Genomic DNA, 13,217 nt, shown 5'->3' with positions numbered 1-13,217 from the left:
AAAATCTCTATGCAAATTCTTCGCTTTATACAGCAAAGTCAACCCTAAGTGAACAAAAACTTCAATCACAGTTGCTCTTTTAGACTTGAAAAGCAGTTTACTTGGAAATGTTCTTGACTCTCTTTGCTTTTGAGGTCGTTGTCCTTCTTGTCACAGTACAGATTAAGGTCATCAACTAAAGTTTTCAGTTAGTCAACAGCTCACCTTTTGTTTCTTCTTTTGCCTTTTGAGTTGCTAAATCTGCAAGCCAATGCAATGCAGACGAAGGACTTGTTTCTGGACAAAGTGATTTGTTAGGCTTCATTTCCCCACTGTTGCTGGTAGCTGCAGTCTCTGCTTTAATGGGCTCCTCTACTTTGGCTTCTACATTTTCAGATTTTGGAGCATTTGTGTCCAATGGCTCATTCTCAGTTGTCCCTGCGGCACGGGAAAATGTGCTTTCATTTGCAGGACCTGATACACCAGGATTCATACTGGGTAGCTGCTGACATAGGATCACAGACGGTCAAAAATATTTTAATCAAATAATAAAAGCTAATACTAATACTAGTTAAGAGTAAGAATAAGACTATTTCAAAACACAATAGCTATTACCATATTGTGAAAATCATGATTATAAGATCATTGAAATAGTTTGGCAATTAACAATGAGATGATATTACGTAACCAGATCTATATTTTAATGTGATTACAGAATATTCAAAGAACAGTAATCTCTGGCTAAAGCTTGTGACTGATGACAGACAGAAACAAATACAGGATGGAAAGGAAGTCTTAACAAACTACTAACAGCAAGGCCCCATCCATTAAAATATCCAGTTGTCAGAATCATTTCCTTCAGAATTCAGGATTCTTTATTTGATCATTTTCCCCCATAAACTATCTAGCCAATGTTATCTCCAATGATTTATATTCATATTTTTCCTTACTATGGTCCTATTGCCCAATAAACAGATAAAGTACTTTAATGTTTTCCAGGATGACTTGATCTCTAATTTCTACATTTTCAAATCATATGACATGAGCTAAAACCTAATTACATTTGGCAATTCAGCTGAAAATGATAGCTGCAAAGAGAAACAAAAATCTGTCATCACGTTGGGACAGTAGCTATTGACAGGCACAATCTAAAACAGCAGAAGCATTTCTGTCACCATGTCTTTGGTCTAATCTAACTTGCCTCTCTACATCTATTAGCCAGTAGCCACTCTATCCAGAAAATGGCAGGTAGCAGAAGGCCAGTGTAGAAAATAGCATGCATATACATTACATGTAGGTCTGGAAGTGATGTTTGACAGAGAAGAAGAATCTCTCTTAATCTCTGATCTGGAAAGCAGCAGGAAATCTATTTGACTGCTGCAAAACTATGCATACTTTCTAAACAAGATCTTGTTAAGTGCATGAGTCCAGTTGGATTTTTAGTGGAATATACACATTTATTATTTTATCATTTGATCTGGGATTGAGTACCTCTTTAACAGATATAATGTAATAATGAAAACAATGTAGCTTTTAATTGCTTATCATCAGGTCCACCATATTGTAAACTGCACAAATACAGATTTTGTCATAGCTTTGGTCGGCTTGGTTACACGGTTCTTTTAGAGTTAAAGATATAATTATAACTAAACAATGAAAAAAGTGACTAAAGCAGAAGATTCTCATTTTAAAATTTAAAGAGTTTTGTACTTCTTTTGCCATATATCATTCAGAATAGATTAAATATGTAAAATATGAGTATCTTCTCAGCAAACACATTGTGAGAGATCTAAAAAATTACAAAAGAAAACATCCAATTAGTATAGTATTTATTTATATCTTGCTGTGGATATGCTAACTTTATTCCACTATGGATAATGCACATTGGGATGCTTTTAAGGAAAGTCCTACTTATTGTCAAACAGAAAACTCACATACCTGTGAAATCCCATTTGTGACCGCAGGTCGCAGCACAGATTTGTTCTGCCGATTAATACATGGACAGTTAGCTTTAATTCCCCATTTCCCACGTGCTGCATGAACCATGTCTCCAATGTTATATAATGCTAGAAAGTTAAAATATGATACTTTATACTCTGTAAGAAAAACTGGAAGTTTTGAAAAGCAAGCATAAATATTTATGTTCAAAATAGGGCAGAAATAGTGAAGGCTTTTTAAAAACAAGAAGCCTATCTTCAGTAAGTTCAAAAATTAACACATAACTCATTCTGAGGCTGAATAGTAAAGTTGTTTCTAGTGGAATAACATATTCCTTTATTGTGAATCTCTATAAAACTCCTCTTCTAAGCTGCTTCAGAGGTGAATTTTTTTTAAAAAAACTAGAATATATTCAGATCAGAATAAAAGAAACAAAATAGGCATGGAAAAACATTAATGATTACTAAAGTTTTACCTGTGCCAGGAATGATTTGTGTTGGCATGAGATTCTCTGGTTCATGTGACTGCCCTTTTGCACACTTCAGCCATGAGAAAACCTCTTCATCACCAATCTCCTCTGTTTCTGGAATAGGAAAAAAAATATTATGCTTTGGTGGCTTCAAAGTACTGTAAGTTAATAATTTTTCAAGAGAGCCATCCTTTGATTTTAATGGGCAATAGTTTCGTAGTAAGAAAATTTGTATTAAATCTGCACTGTGTGCAAACTGCACATATAGCATATATTATTTATGTTTAATATTCTGCTTTACAATACCAATATAAACAGGTTTACAAGACTAAAACCTAAACAAGCTTAAAATCAACCTTCCAACCTATTTCCCCAAAGCAAAATACATCAACTAAATATCTCCAAAGTAACCTACTTAATCTCAGTAATGAAAATCTGTGTATTTATATTCTAATTTTCTACATCATGTAAACAGGAAGAATGTAATCTTTGTATACAACATACACAGTCCTTGACAATTCATTTAGTGATCATTCAATGTTACAATGGCACTGAAAAAAGTGACTTATGTCTGTTGCAGCATCCCCGGGGTCATGTCATCAAAATTTGGGTGCTTGGCAACTGGCATGCATTTATGATGGCTGCAATGTCCTGGGGTCATGTGATCACTTTTGCGACCTTCTGACAAGCAAAGTCAATGGGGGAACCAGATTCACTTCACAATTGTGTTACCAACAACTGCAGTGATTTACTTAACAACTGTCATAAAGGAATGTCATAAAATGGGGCAAAACTCACTAAACAATTGTCTTGTTTAGCAACAGAAATTTTGGGCTTAATTGTGGCCACTAAGTCAAGGACTAGCTGTATTTTTGGAATTAACGAATGAGTGTTCATTACAGCAGCCTAAGCTGTTGTTTTTCCATACTAGACTTGAATTCACATATACTTCTAATTTGAACCTCCTTTTAAGTATCATCCCATCTTGGTGGTGCAGTGATTAGAATGCAGTACTGTAGGCTACTTCTGCTGACTGCCAGTGGTTTGATTCTCACCGGCTCAAGGTTGACTCATCCTTCTGAGGTTGGTAAAATGAGGACTCAAGATTGTTGGGGGCAATATGCTCTGTAAACCACTTAGTGCTGTAAAGCACTGTGAAGTGGTATATAAGTCTAAGTGCTATTCAGAGTTTAACATCAACAAGGAAAAAAAAGTCTCTTGTCCCTTCTATTGCTAAATGGGAGTTAGAAACTCATGATAAGTACCAAATGCTCAGAGATCCATCTCTCCTCATAGCATGAATTAATCTCCTCAAAAGACAACCTGCTAGATACAGTCTATTTGTTTAGGTTTACAATATTCTTGGACACTTTCTAAATACTCACCACTACGTGGACGGTTTTTTCTCAGACGGTAACAGTCCAAACATACCCCAAAGCCACATTTGCGACATACCCAGTGAATATTGAACAAGGTTGTTTCACATACATCACACATCTCTCTCACACCACGTACAGCTCTCTTCCAGGCCACTTTCTCTACAAGGAAGAAAACCAACAATTAAAAGGATGGCCAGTTATTCAGAGCAGCCATTTTAAAAAAATGTAAAGTACTTGAGAAAAACACCTCAATAGTTTATTATGATTTATTTAATTCAATTTTGAGACTGCGAGTTTAGAAATGAAAAACAAATATATATAGGAAAACTTGCAATTGACCAGAAAAGTACACATTATCAATATAACCGCCAAAACATAGGGATTGGGGGGGGGGGGATGGGGAGGGGAGAGGCAACAAATCTATCCCAAGGCTGTATATCACTAAGGTGAGAACTATATGAATCCTTGGGGAAAATATCATTCTGGAGAGCAGGCACGGCAACAAAGAAGGCACGCTTCCTAGGTCCTGCAAGGTGACAGGACCTAGGAGATTCCCGTTCTGCCCGACCTCATGAAAGGGAAGACGTAATTGGAGACAACCAGTCACTCAAATATCCAGGTTCTATATTATGAAAGGCTTAGCACCCTGAATTATATCTGGTAGCCAACTGGTAACCCGTGCAGCTCACAAAGCGGCGGGGTTGAGCGTAACATGACACATCCGCTTTTGCCACTGCATTCTGGATCAGCTATAGTTTCCAAATGGTCTTCCAGGACAACTTCATGTACAGTGTAGCACATTACAGTAATCCAATTTTGAGGTGACTAAGCCATGAGTGACTCTGAAGGACCTCCCAATACAGGAATAGGCGCAACTGGTGCACCAATGAACCTGTGAAAAGGGCCCTCTTGGCCGTAGCTCTCTTCTGTTCTTTCGGCAGGAGCTGTGAGTTTTGCAAAGAGCACAGATTAAGTGCTTGAAAACTAGAAGTTGGAGAAATTGAGGGGGGAAAATATATATACATAAATATTCTTGTGCATTTCGATACTGGATTCAGGATAACCTGCTTCACGTTTTTGAAGACTTACATCGGGAACAAACTCTTGAAGTCCAACACATCTGAAAGGCACCCATGCTGAGAAAAGTTGTATCGGCACAAGGCAAATAAAGGAAATTATGCCTATCAAGTTCCATAGAACCATATAATGTTAACCTAGCTTCAATGGAACGTAGGGTTTTTTTACATTATTTACTGCAACAAATAAAATATTGGCTTTTGAGAGATTTGCCTGAAATATATATACAATGCAGAGAATAAGCATGTGAAAAGCAACACATAAAATCCTGTTTTCACACATCAGATAAAATCATTTGGGAAAAAGATTTCTCCAAACTCAACGAGGACAAAATTTGCAGAAGAAAAGGGCAAATCATTAACAAATGGCTTGAATATTTTTTTCTCCCTTTTGATTATTCCCATTTCTATACATTTCACAGACAGATTAAAAAGAAAAAAGGAACTTACGATGAGGTTCTACCATCATCATTGCTTCTTTCTCAGACATTACTAGCTGACAGAACTGATCACCAACATTGGCCAGGATATATTTAGAGGTCTCCAAATCAATCCCTTCCGCAGGTGATGACGACGGGATCCACAAGCTCATAGCATCAGAATCACTTTGCTGGGGATTTAAGAATCCTTCCACTCGCAATATCCCCTTCCTAGTGAATATCAGTCTGAAACAGAATTGCAGATATCAGTTGCTCTTCAACAGAAAAATGAAATCCAGGCTTTCTTTATGGTATCATTCAAAATTAGCAAAATGGATCAATTATTAATGAATTCTATTTTTTTAAGAACACACACACACACCCTAGTTTTCAAAGGAACCTTTGGAGATGAAGCAGCAGAAGTCTAGAATGCTATGGAAGAAAAATAAAGAACTAATCCAACTGAACATGGATAAGAGCTTAATCCAATGAGCAATATTTATTGTGTGATATTTTTCCATTTTTATTGCATTTTGAAAATTGCCATGCCGCTGTTTAAGGTAACTCCTTGGGAGGGATCAGTCAAGATTATTTGAAAAGCTGCTATGAGGAACTGTTTCGGCATCTGTCAAGTAAAATTGCTCAGCTTTGTTCTGAGCTGGAGATAAGCTGCACACAAGTGCTGCTGAGTTGACTATGACAATGAGTTATATCGTTATCTAGGAAGAGTTTGAGCCTACCAGTCTCAAGGAAGTGGATAGAACCCTCAGAACTAATGCAAAACTGTCTACAAGTTACAACCATGACTGCATTTTTTTTTATTCCATTTATATCCTGCCCTTCTCCGAAGACTCAGGGCGGCTTACAATTTAAGCACAAACCAATGTGCTTGAGACCAGAATTCCAGCTGCTAAGCAAGGCGGTTATTAAGTGAATCACAACAAATTTTGCCACCTTTTTTTGCTATGGCTGTTAAGCATTATCACTGCAGTTAAGTGAATCGTGTAGTTTTTTAAGACAATCTGGCTTCCCCCATTGATGCTGCTTGATGCTGCTTGTCAGAAGCCAGCTGGGAAGGTCGCAAACGATGATTACGCGACTCCAGGGTGCTGGTTGCCAAGTGCCTGAATTTTGGTTACTTAATTGTGGGGATGCTGTGATGGTTATAAGAGCGTGCCTTTGTAACTTCAAACAGTCACTAAATGAATGGTTGTAAATTGAGGACTACCCATATTACACAAGACTACAAAAAAGATGTTGAGACTTTGGGAAAAGTGCAGAGAAGAGCAACTAAGATGATCAAAGGCCTGGAGACTAAAACATGCAAAGAACGGCTGCAGGACTTGGGTTTGGCAAGTCTAAAGGGGAGACATGATAGCAGTATTCCAGTATTTGAGGGGATGCCACAAAGAAGAGGGGGGGTCACATTATTCTCCAAAGCACCAGAGAGAAGGACAAGAAACAATGGTTGGAAACTGTTCAATGAGAAGCAACCTGGAATTAAGGAGAAACTTCCTGACAGGGAGGACAATCAACCAGTGGAACAGCTTGCCTCCAGGAATTGTGGGCGCTCCATCACTGGAGATTTTTAAGAGAAGGCTAGACAGTCACTTGCCTGAGATGGTATAGGTTCACCTGCTTAAGCAGGAGGCTGGACTAGAAGACCTCCAGCTCTATTCTATTCGTATTAGATCTATGTTCCTCCTGGTTAGTCACAGTTGACTGGGTGGTGAAATGTAGCTGGATCCAGACACTGTAAATTCATTCTTGAGTGGTTCTCAACGTGGTTCTGCCTACATTTAAGGATGCAGTGATCCATCCCCTCCTCTAGAAGCCATCCCCAGGAATTTTTGGAAATCATCTTCCCAGTGATGATTCATTTAAAATGAAAGTATGCTTTTTCAAGAGGCAACTGGACTTTCTTGTTTTTTCTTTGAAGACGTTTCGATTCTCATCCAAAAAGCTTCTTCATCTTTGACTGGATGGTGGGGAACGGAAGGGTCACTATCTAGTCATAGTTGAAGAAGCTTCTTGGATGAGAAATAAAATGCCTTCAAAGAAAAAACAAGGAAGTCCAGTTGCTTCTTGAAAAAGCACCTTTGGGACAACCATGACCTGGATGACTGAGAATCTCCATAGACGATGTAGTATGCATACTAATAGTTTCTTTAATATACAGATCTGCAGTTTAAAGTACCAGCATACAGAATATCTTCCAGGCTGATTATAAAATGGCCCATATAGGTTTTTGACCACAAAACTGTATTATTGAAAAAAACTGAAAGGAGGAAAATATTACTGTTGATTAATGTAATTATAGCTCTGCAGATTTACTCAAATCTGTCCCAAAGGGTCCCTGGAAATTTTGAAAATGCATTGGAAAACTGTTACGAGTGGAACTCTACACGTGTGATGCTGCACTTCATCTTAAGAATTATTTTTTTCTGGGTCGACTGCTTACATCCGAGAGTTAAGTAAGATTTCTCATAGAAGCAACAGTGTTAGAAACTCCAGCCACATGTTTCCACACCAGTCAGATGTTTCCACACAGTTTTAATATTCATTGTTATTCTGTTGCACTGGTCTGAATTATGCATGTAGAATTTCTCTGGATCTATAGAGGACTACAGAAACTATGTAAGATCAAAAGAGATCTTACTTACTGTACTTACTTAAGAGAATGATAATGCTAACAAAGGAGAGGGTAAGGCCTTTCTGAACACACCTGCGGAAGTGAAAGAACCGACAGGCTACAGTAGAGTCATCCTGTTCCTGTTCCTTGAACTTTCGGTAGCGTTCCAACCGGCATTCTCGGCACTTGTGCAGATGAGGAGCCACATTGATGCAGGAGCCATCCTGGAGGAAGGGCTCCCCTGATTGCTTCAGCTTCCTCACCTTACTCATATCTTTCAGTACAGACTGACCAACTACAAAGCAAAGCATCTGTTAGAGTATTACAAGCAGGTTACAAGGCAGCATTTTTACCAATATCAAAAAGTATTTACTTAATCTATAGAATGTATGTTTACTCAAATAGAGCGGTTATTCGATAGGAGCAGGATTCTACTTGCTCCGAGCTGATTAGGCGATAGGCCTTATCCAATCTTTGTACAATACTATCAGTGCACAGCAGGCTCTTCAACAGGTTTAATATTTAGGCAGAAATAGTAGTATAATCCTATTCTCCCACTGTACTTACCCTTTGTTTGAACAAAATGATACTTAAATGATAATCAATATATTTCACACTACAACTATCACAGAGATTGTAAGTACTTAGGTATATCAGATATGACCCACGGTATACTTAGCAGTCCTATTAACTTCCTGTTCAGCTTGTACCTATATTTTCCCCAGTAATTAGACTTCTTTAATTTTTAGAGATTGGAAATGTAAATAATTTAAATGAATGCTTTCAATACCAAATCTGATGCAAGGATCTCAGGGACATGGTATATGTTGGTTTTTTAACTAAGCATGTTCAGTAAGGATAAATGCTATAAGCTTTCTAGGATTTGGAAAAATGCTGGTGTCAGCCATTTCCTAGTAAAATTTCTAGACTGTTACAAAGAGCTACAGAGATCTTTGTGATTATACAAAATACCTCTCTGGTTTATTAATCTCTTTCCTTTTTATGTTAATTCTCCAACCATTCTTTCTAGTACCTACATAATGCCACCCTCCAATTCCCTGGTACTTTGTCTTTCTATTCAAATTCCTGTAAATCAATCCCATATATAAAATCTGTAATAACACAAAATATTCTTCTTTTAATCTGATTTTCTAAATAAGATTTACTATGGTAGAAATATCATGTATCTGAACTGAAGGCAAAGCCACATTTATTCTATAAAATACCATATATTTTACGTAGCTTTGTATACAGGCTGAGTTTCTACCAATGCACAACTTATTTTCCTGACATTTAGCATCTTAAGAAAACAACGCTTTACTCTCTTCTGAATTTATACACCCATACACACCCACGCCCCACTGGAAAAGCTTGCAAAATGAGCTGAATCACATACATCCTGTATGTATTTTGTAGCTGACAATATAGCAGGTATGTAAATACTGAGCTAAGTATTCCATCATCTGTCCTCCCCAAATTACCAAACTCTGCCTTTTTAAAAACAACGTCACCTTTCAGGGGGGCTGTGCGAGGCCTGCCCTTAGGGGTCTGTTTCCCTTTCACCTTCCCCATGAGTAGTTCAGCATTCCGCTCATCATTGGGGCCCAGTTTGCCAATCAAATGCTCTGGGATCCCCTTCAGACAAGCTTTGGTATGCAGTTGCTCCTCAGAATCACTCATATCCGAGAGGTCACTATTGGTGCTAGAATCAGAATCCTGTTTAGACGGCATGCTCCGCTCATCTAGGGAAAACCTTTTTACAGATTCAAAGGGGAGTTTGTTCTCCAGTCCTAGCTCTGCCTGTGGAGAGAAAAAGCCACATGGATGTCTGCCAAACACATTAGAGAAAGTTTTCATTAAAGGATTGTCCTGTTGCCCAGGCCCAACAGACGGCTTTTCTTCTGTTGGACTAGAGGAGAGCGTGGGCATTTCAATAGGCTGTGTCAGACTGCCAACTGGCGAACTAGAACGGCCATTCCCCAGAGTAGATGAACTCTGAACACCGGCAAAGAGAGTTGCGCTAGGCACACTGGGCAGCATCTTGGAGGAATCTGTCATTATAAACAAGCTTTTCTTTTTAGCTGAAGAGTCAGTTGAGGTGTGCAAATCTGGCCAGCCAGAAGCAATCTTGGAACCAAGGCCTGAAGAGGGAGAAGCAGAAGCTCCCGACTGCTGAGCTGAAGATGCAAAGCTACTGAAAGGACTAAGTTCTGATTTTTCCGCAAATGCCAAAAAAGGGTTTGCGGGCTCTTCTCGGGACAATTTGGGAGGTTGTAAAAAGAGATTTTCATGACTATCAGGAGTTCGTGTGCTCATGAGGTTTCGTGGAAAAGCCGGAGTAAGAGTAGGCATGGATTCCAGTGGTTGCTTTCGTTCTGGAGGAGCGCCCAACTGAGTTCCAGGATTAATTTCTCCAGTGAGGCTTTTAGTTTTGCAGATCCCCAAACTCTGGCTCTCTGAGCTTTTTTTTAACGAGTCCTGGTTTGGGGATTCTTCAGTCGGATTTTCTGACAGAGTTGTGAAGTAGTTACTGGAGGGAAGATTCTGGGACATGCACTGAAAAAACAAGTTCTTTGATGGATCTGAGTCTTGCTGGACTTCATGACCAGTGCTACTACCAAAGGAAAATCCAACAGGTGCCTTCTCTGAAGCTAATACGCCATTGGACTGGCTTGGCCCACCCTCAAACTCTAAAGGCTGAGATGCAGATGAGTGCGTCATTCCAAATCCTGCAGAAGCCAATGTTGAATTTTGGGTATTCTGAAATGAAACAGTTAGGCAGCTAATTACGTTCACCCCACAAAAAATCCAAATTTCACCATACCTAAGACATATTTCCCCAATATACTGGCCTAGCAGGTCTTAGCAATATATATTCTATATCAAAATGATTTGGCAGGCTGCCAAAATTAATTCAGACTGACAAGTCGCTAAATCTATATAGATAGGTGGGTTCTTTTCACAAAGCTGACTTTTTTCTTTTCTAAAAAATAACGTATGATTCCAGATTTGTATTCCCATTTCTGAAACACCTAAACTGTCAATTTGTGCATTGTAGCAATTATTCTGAAATACAACAGTTATTCTGAAATAGTGTTTCCTTAAGCAGGGATAGTAAACATCTAGTCTACCAGTTCTGTCCAAGTCTCTTCTCTCTTTCCCCACCAAGTCCCTCTCTCTTTTGCAAATTGTTTCATTTTTCCTCTTTCAAAGGGGGGGGGGGAGGGTGGTCCAGATGGAATTGGCAGAAATGGATCTTTCTGGCATTTCTTCAAAAATACCATCAAGATGTGTTCTGCTCTGCCTGAACTTTGTATTTCCTCCATGACGTGAATAGAAGATGTGAGTGAAATCAGTAAGTTTACTGAGTTGCCTCTGCCTTCTTCAATAACTTCTCTGACGGAGGAAGACAAGTGCGGGATAAATCACTTCAGGGGCTGCCGTATGTTCTTTGTTTAGGGAAAGCATAAAGGACATTCCATGCTGGACTGCCTTCATATAAAGCAGGGAAGGGCAAGACTAGGAGCAGTAACTCAATATGTTGTCCTGCGCATAGAATTTTTCTCTGTGCAAAAGGAAAACAGAACACCATGATTTTGAATCCCATTTCCAAACCAGATCGTTTCCCACTTGCTCCACATTGTAAAAAAAACCCTCCATAAATAAACCATCTTCTACAAATAATGATATAACTTGCTTTTAAAAAAAAACTTTTTTACTCAGATAATCAACGTACACTAAACTGGAGACTTTTGAGTTCCAGTTTCATTTATTGTGCAAATTGGTATCTTTTATCTAATGAGGACCCAAGAGAAGGGTACGTTTGTATACTTCTTCTTACTTTCTATTCACACACTGTATTTAGCCTTCTTTATGGAATACTTACTGTTGCAATTCTACAAAGAAACTTTTCCAAATTCCTATTATGCATTCCCCTTCTTCTTCCATCTCGTTGTGACCCCATCAAAACTGAACAAATGTATACAAAACTATGAAGTGTGTGTAAAAACAAATGCAAAGTGGCAATGTATCAGTTTATAACGTATCTTTTGATGCCATCTGATATAAAATCCTAGCAACTCCCAAAAGGTCTTAGCATTCTACACTGGCATCAGTGTATCAAGTATAATGTAATATGCTTTACAATGCTAGGTGTTCCTCAAACTAGCAATAAACAACTTACCTCTCCCTGGATCTGCAAATGCCCCGTTTTCTGCTTTTCTTGACCAGAAATTGTATCTGAAACCTGTGCAGAAGTTGGTGTTGTCCCAGTTGTAGCAATTACTGTGGGAGCTGCCACTAGACCTTGACTGCTCTGTTCTACGGACGTTGTCATCTCTTCACCTCCAGCTCCACTCAACAGGGCTTGTGTGGAAGCTGAAGAAAAGGGAGGGAAGGCTGCAGGAGTGTCACCACCTACTGGTTCATCTTGGGCCACAAGAGTTCGTCCATTCTCCTTCGTGTATGTGGCAAAGCGAATACTTCGATTAACTGGAGAAACAAATGAGGGAGGTTGCTTGGTCTTTGGATCCAGAGTCATGTCACCACTTCCCTTCCATGCTCCTTTATTTGCCTCGCCATCATCGTTTCCGTTGGTATCCACTTCAGCCCTTTCCTTTAGCTTCTTTGCAGCATGGTCACAACCGGTATCAGAAGCGCTTTTTCTTCGTCGTCCATCTTTTCCATCCACTCCCTCTCTCTTTTTTTTCCCTTTGGAGGATTTGCCTGCCTTCAGGGGTCCCCCCTATAATACATAAAAACTTTACACACCTCTGAACAAAGTCAGTAGAAATCATTATTGTTACCTATCCAAAGATTTTAAGAAATGTTGCTTAATGTTAAGGAACTTTAAACAAGTAAGATGCTTTAAATAATACTTTGAAAGTATGTTTAATAGATCAGAAAGCAACTTAACGTTCATTAATTTGCACATAATTCCATGCCTGCCAATTTAGACTATGTTTGACTGAATTTCATATGGCTTATCCTTAAGTGTATATAGGTTCTGATTGTAATTTAGCAAGTCAAATTTGCATAAGCAAAAGAAACAAGAAGGCTCTCTTAAACTATTACAATAAAATAATTATTAAACTATTACAATAAGGTGATTATTTTGATTAAGTCACCTATCAAACCAAGTTTATGATTGGAATCACACACTGCCCTTCTGCATAAATCCTGGTTTACGTATCACGATGACTGGGTTTTATATAACATGCAAAACCAAGTTCAAATAAATTATGATATATGAGCCAGATCTTCTGATAGCTATATGCAGCTCACAAATCACATGCAGTCCTTAAAAGTCTCAAGTACACTCTGTTG

At 38.6% G+C, this 13,217-nt stretch overlaps 1 protein-coding gene across 9 annotated transcripts in view; it reads right to left on the bottom strand.

Moving 5' to 3' along the window:
- KDM3B (lysine demethylase 3B) overlaps positions 1-13,217 on the bottom strand; it is a 49,773-nt gene that overhangs the window by 16,214 nt on the left and 20,342 nt on the right. For 6 of the 9 annotated variants that reach the window (XM_081321492.1, XM_081321489.1, XM_081321490.1 and 3 more), the window contains 8 exons: positions 12,076-12,636; positions 9,404-10,652; positions 7,986-8,187; positions 5,292-5,506; positions 3,772-3,924; positions 2,393-2,500; positions 1,918-2,045; positions 205-484 (listed from right to left, as the gene is read on the bottom strand). In XM_081321492.1, coding sequence (XP_081177618.1) covers positions 205-484; positions 1,918-2,045; positions 2,393-2,500; positions 3,772-3,924; positions 5,292-5,506; positions 7,986-8,187; positions 9,404-10,652; positions 12,076-12,636 — 2,896 coding nt within the window. The remainder of the gene's footprint in view (positions 1-204; positions 485-1,917; positions 2,046-2,392; positions 2,501-3,771; positions 3,925-5,291; positions 5,507-7,985; positions 8,188-9,403; positions 10,653-12,075; positions 12,637-13,217) is intronic. The other 3 variants (XM_081321491.1, XM_081321493.1, XM_081321496.1) reach the window with 1 other exon arrangement.

The sequence above is a fragment of the Vipera berus genome (assembly GCF_964194415.1).
Source record: "Vipera berus genome assembly, chromosome: 2".
Taxonomy (NCBI): domain Eukaryota; kingdom Metazoa; phylum Chordata; class Lepidosauria; order Squamata; family Viperidae; genus Vipera; species Vipera berus.
The sequence above is the reverse complement of the archived record's forward strand: the minus strand, read 5'-3'. Positions and strand labels throughout refer to the sequence as shown.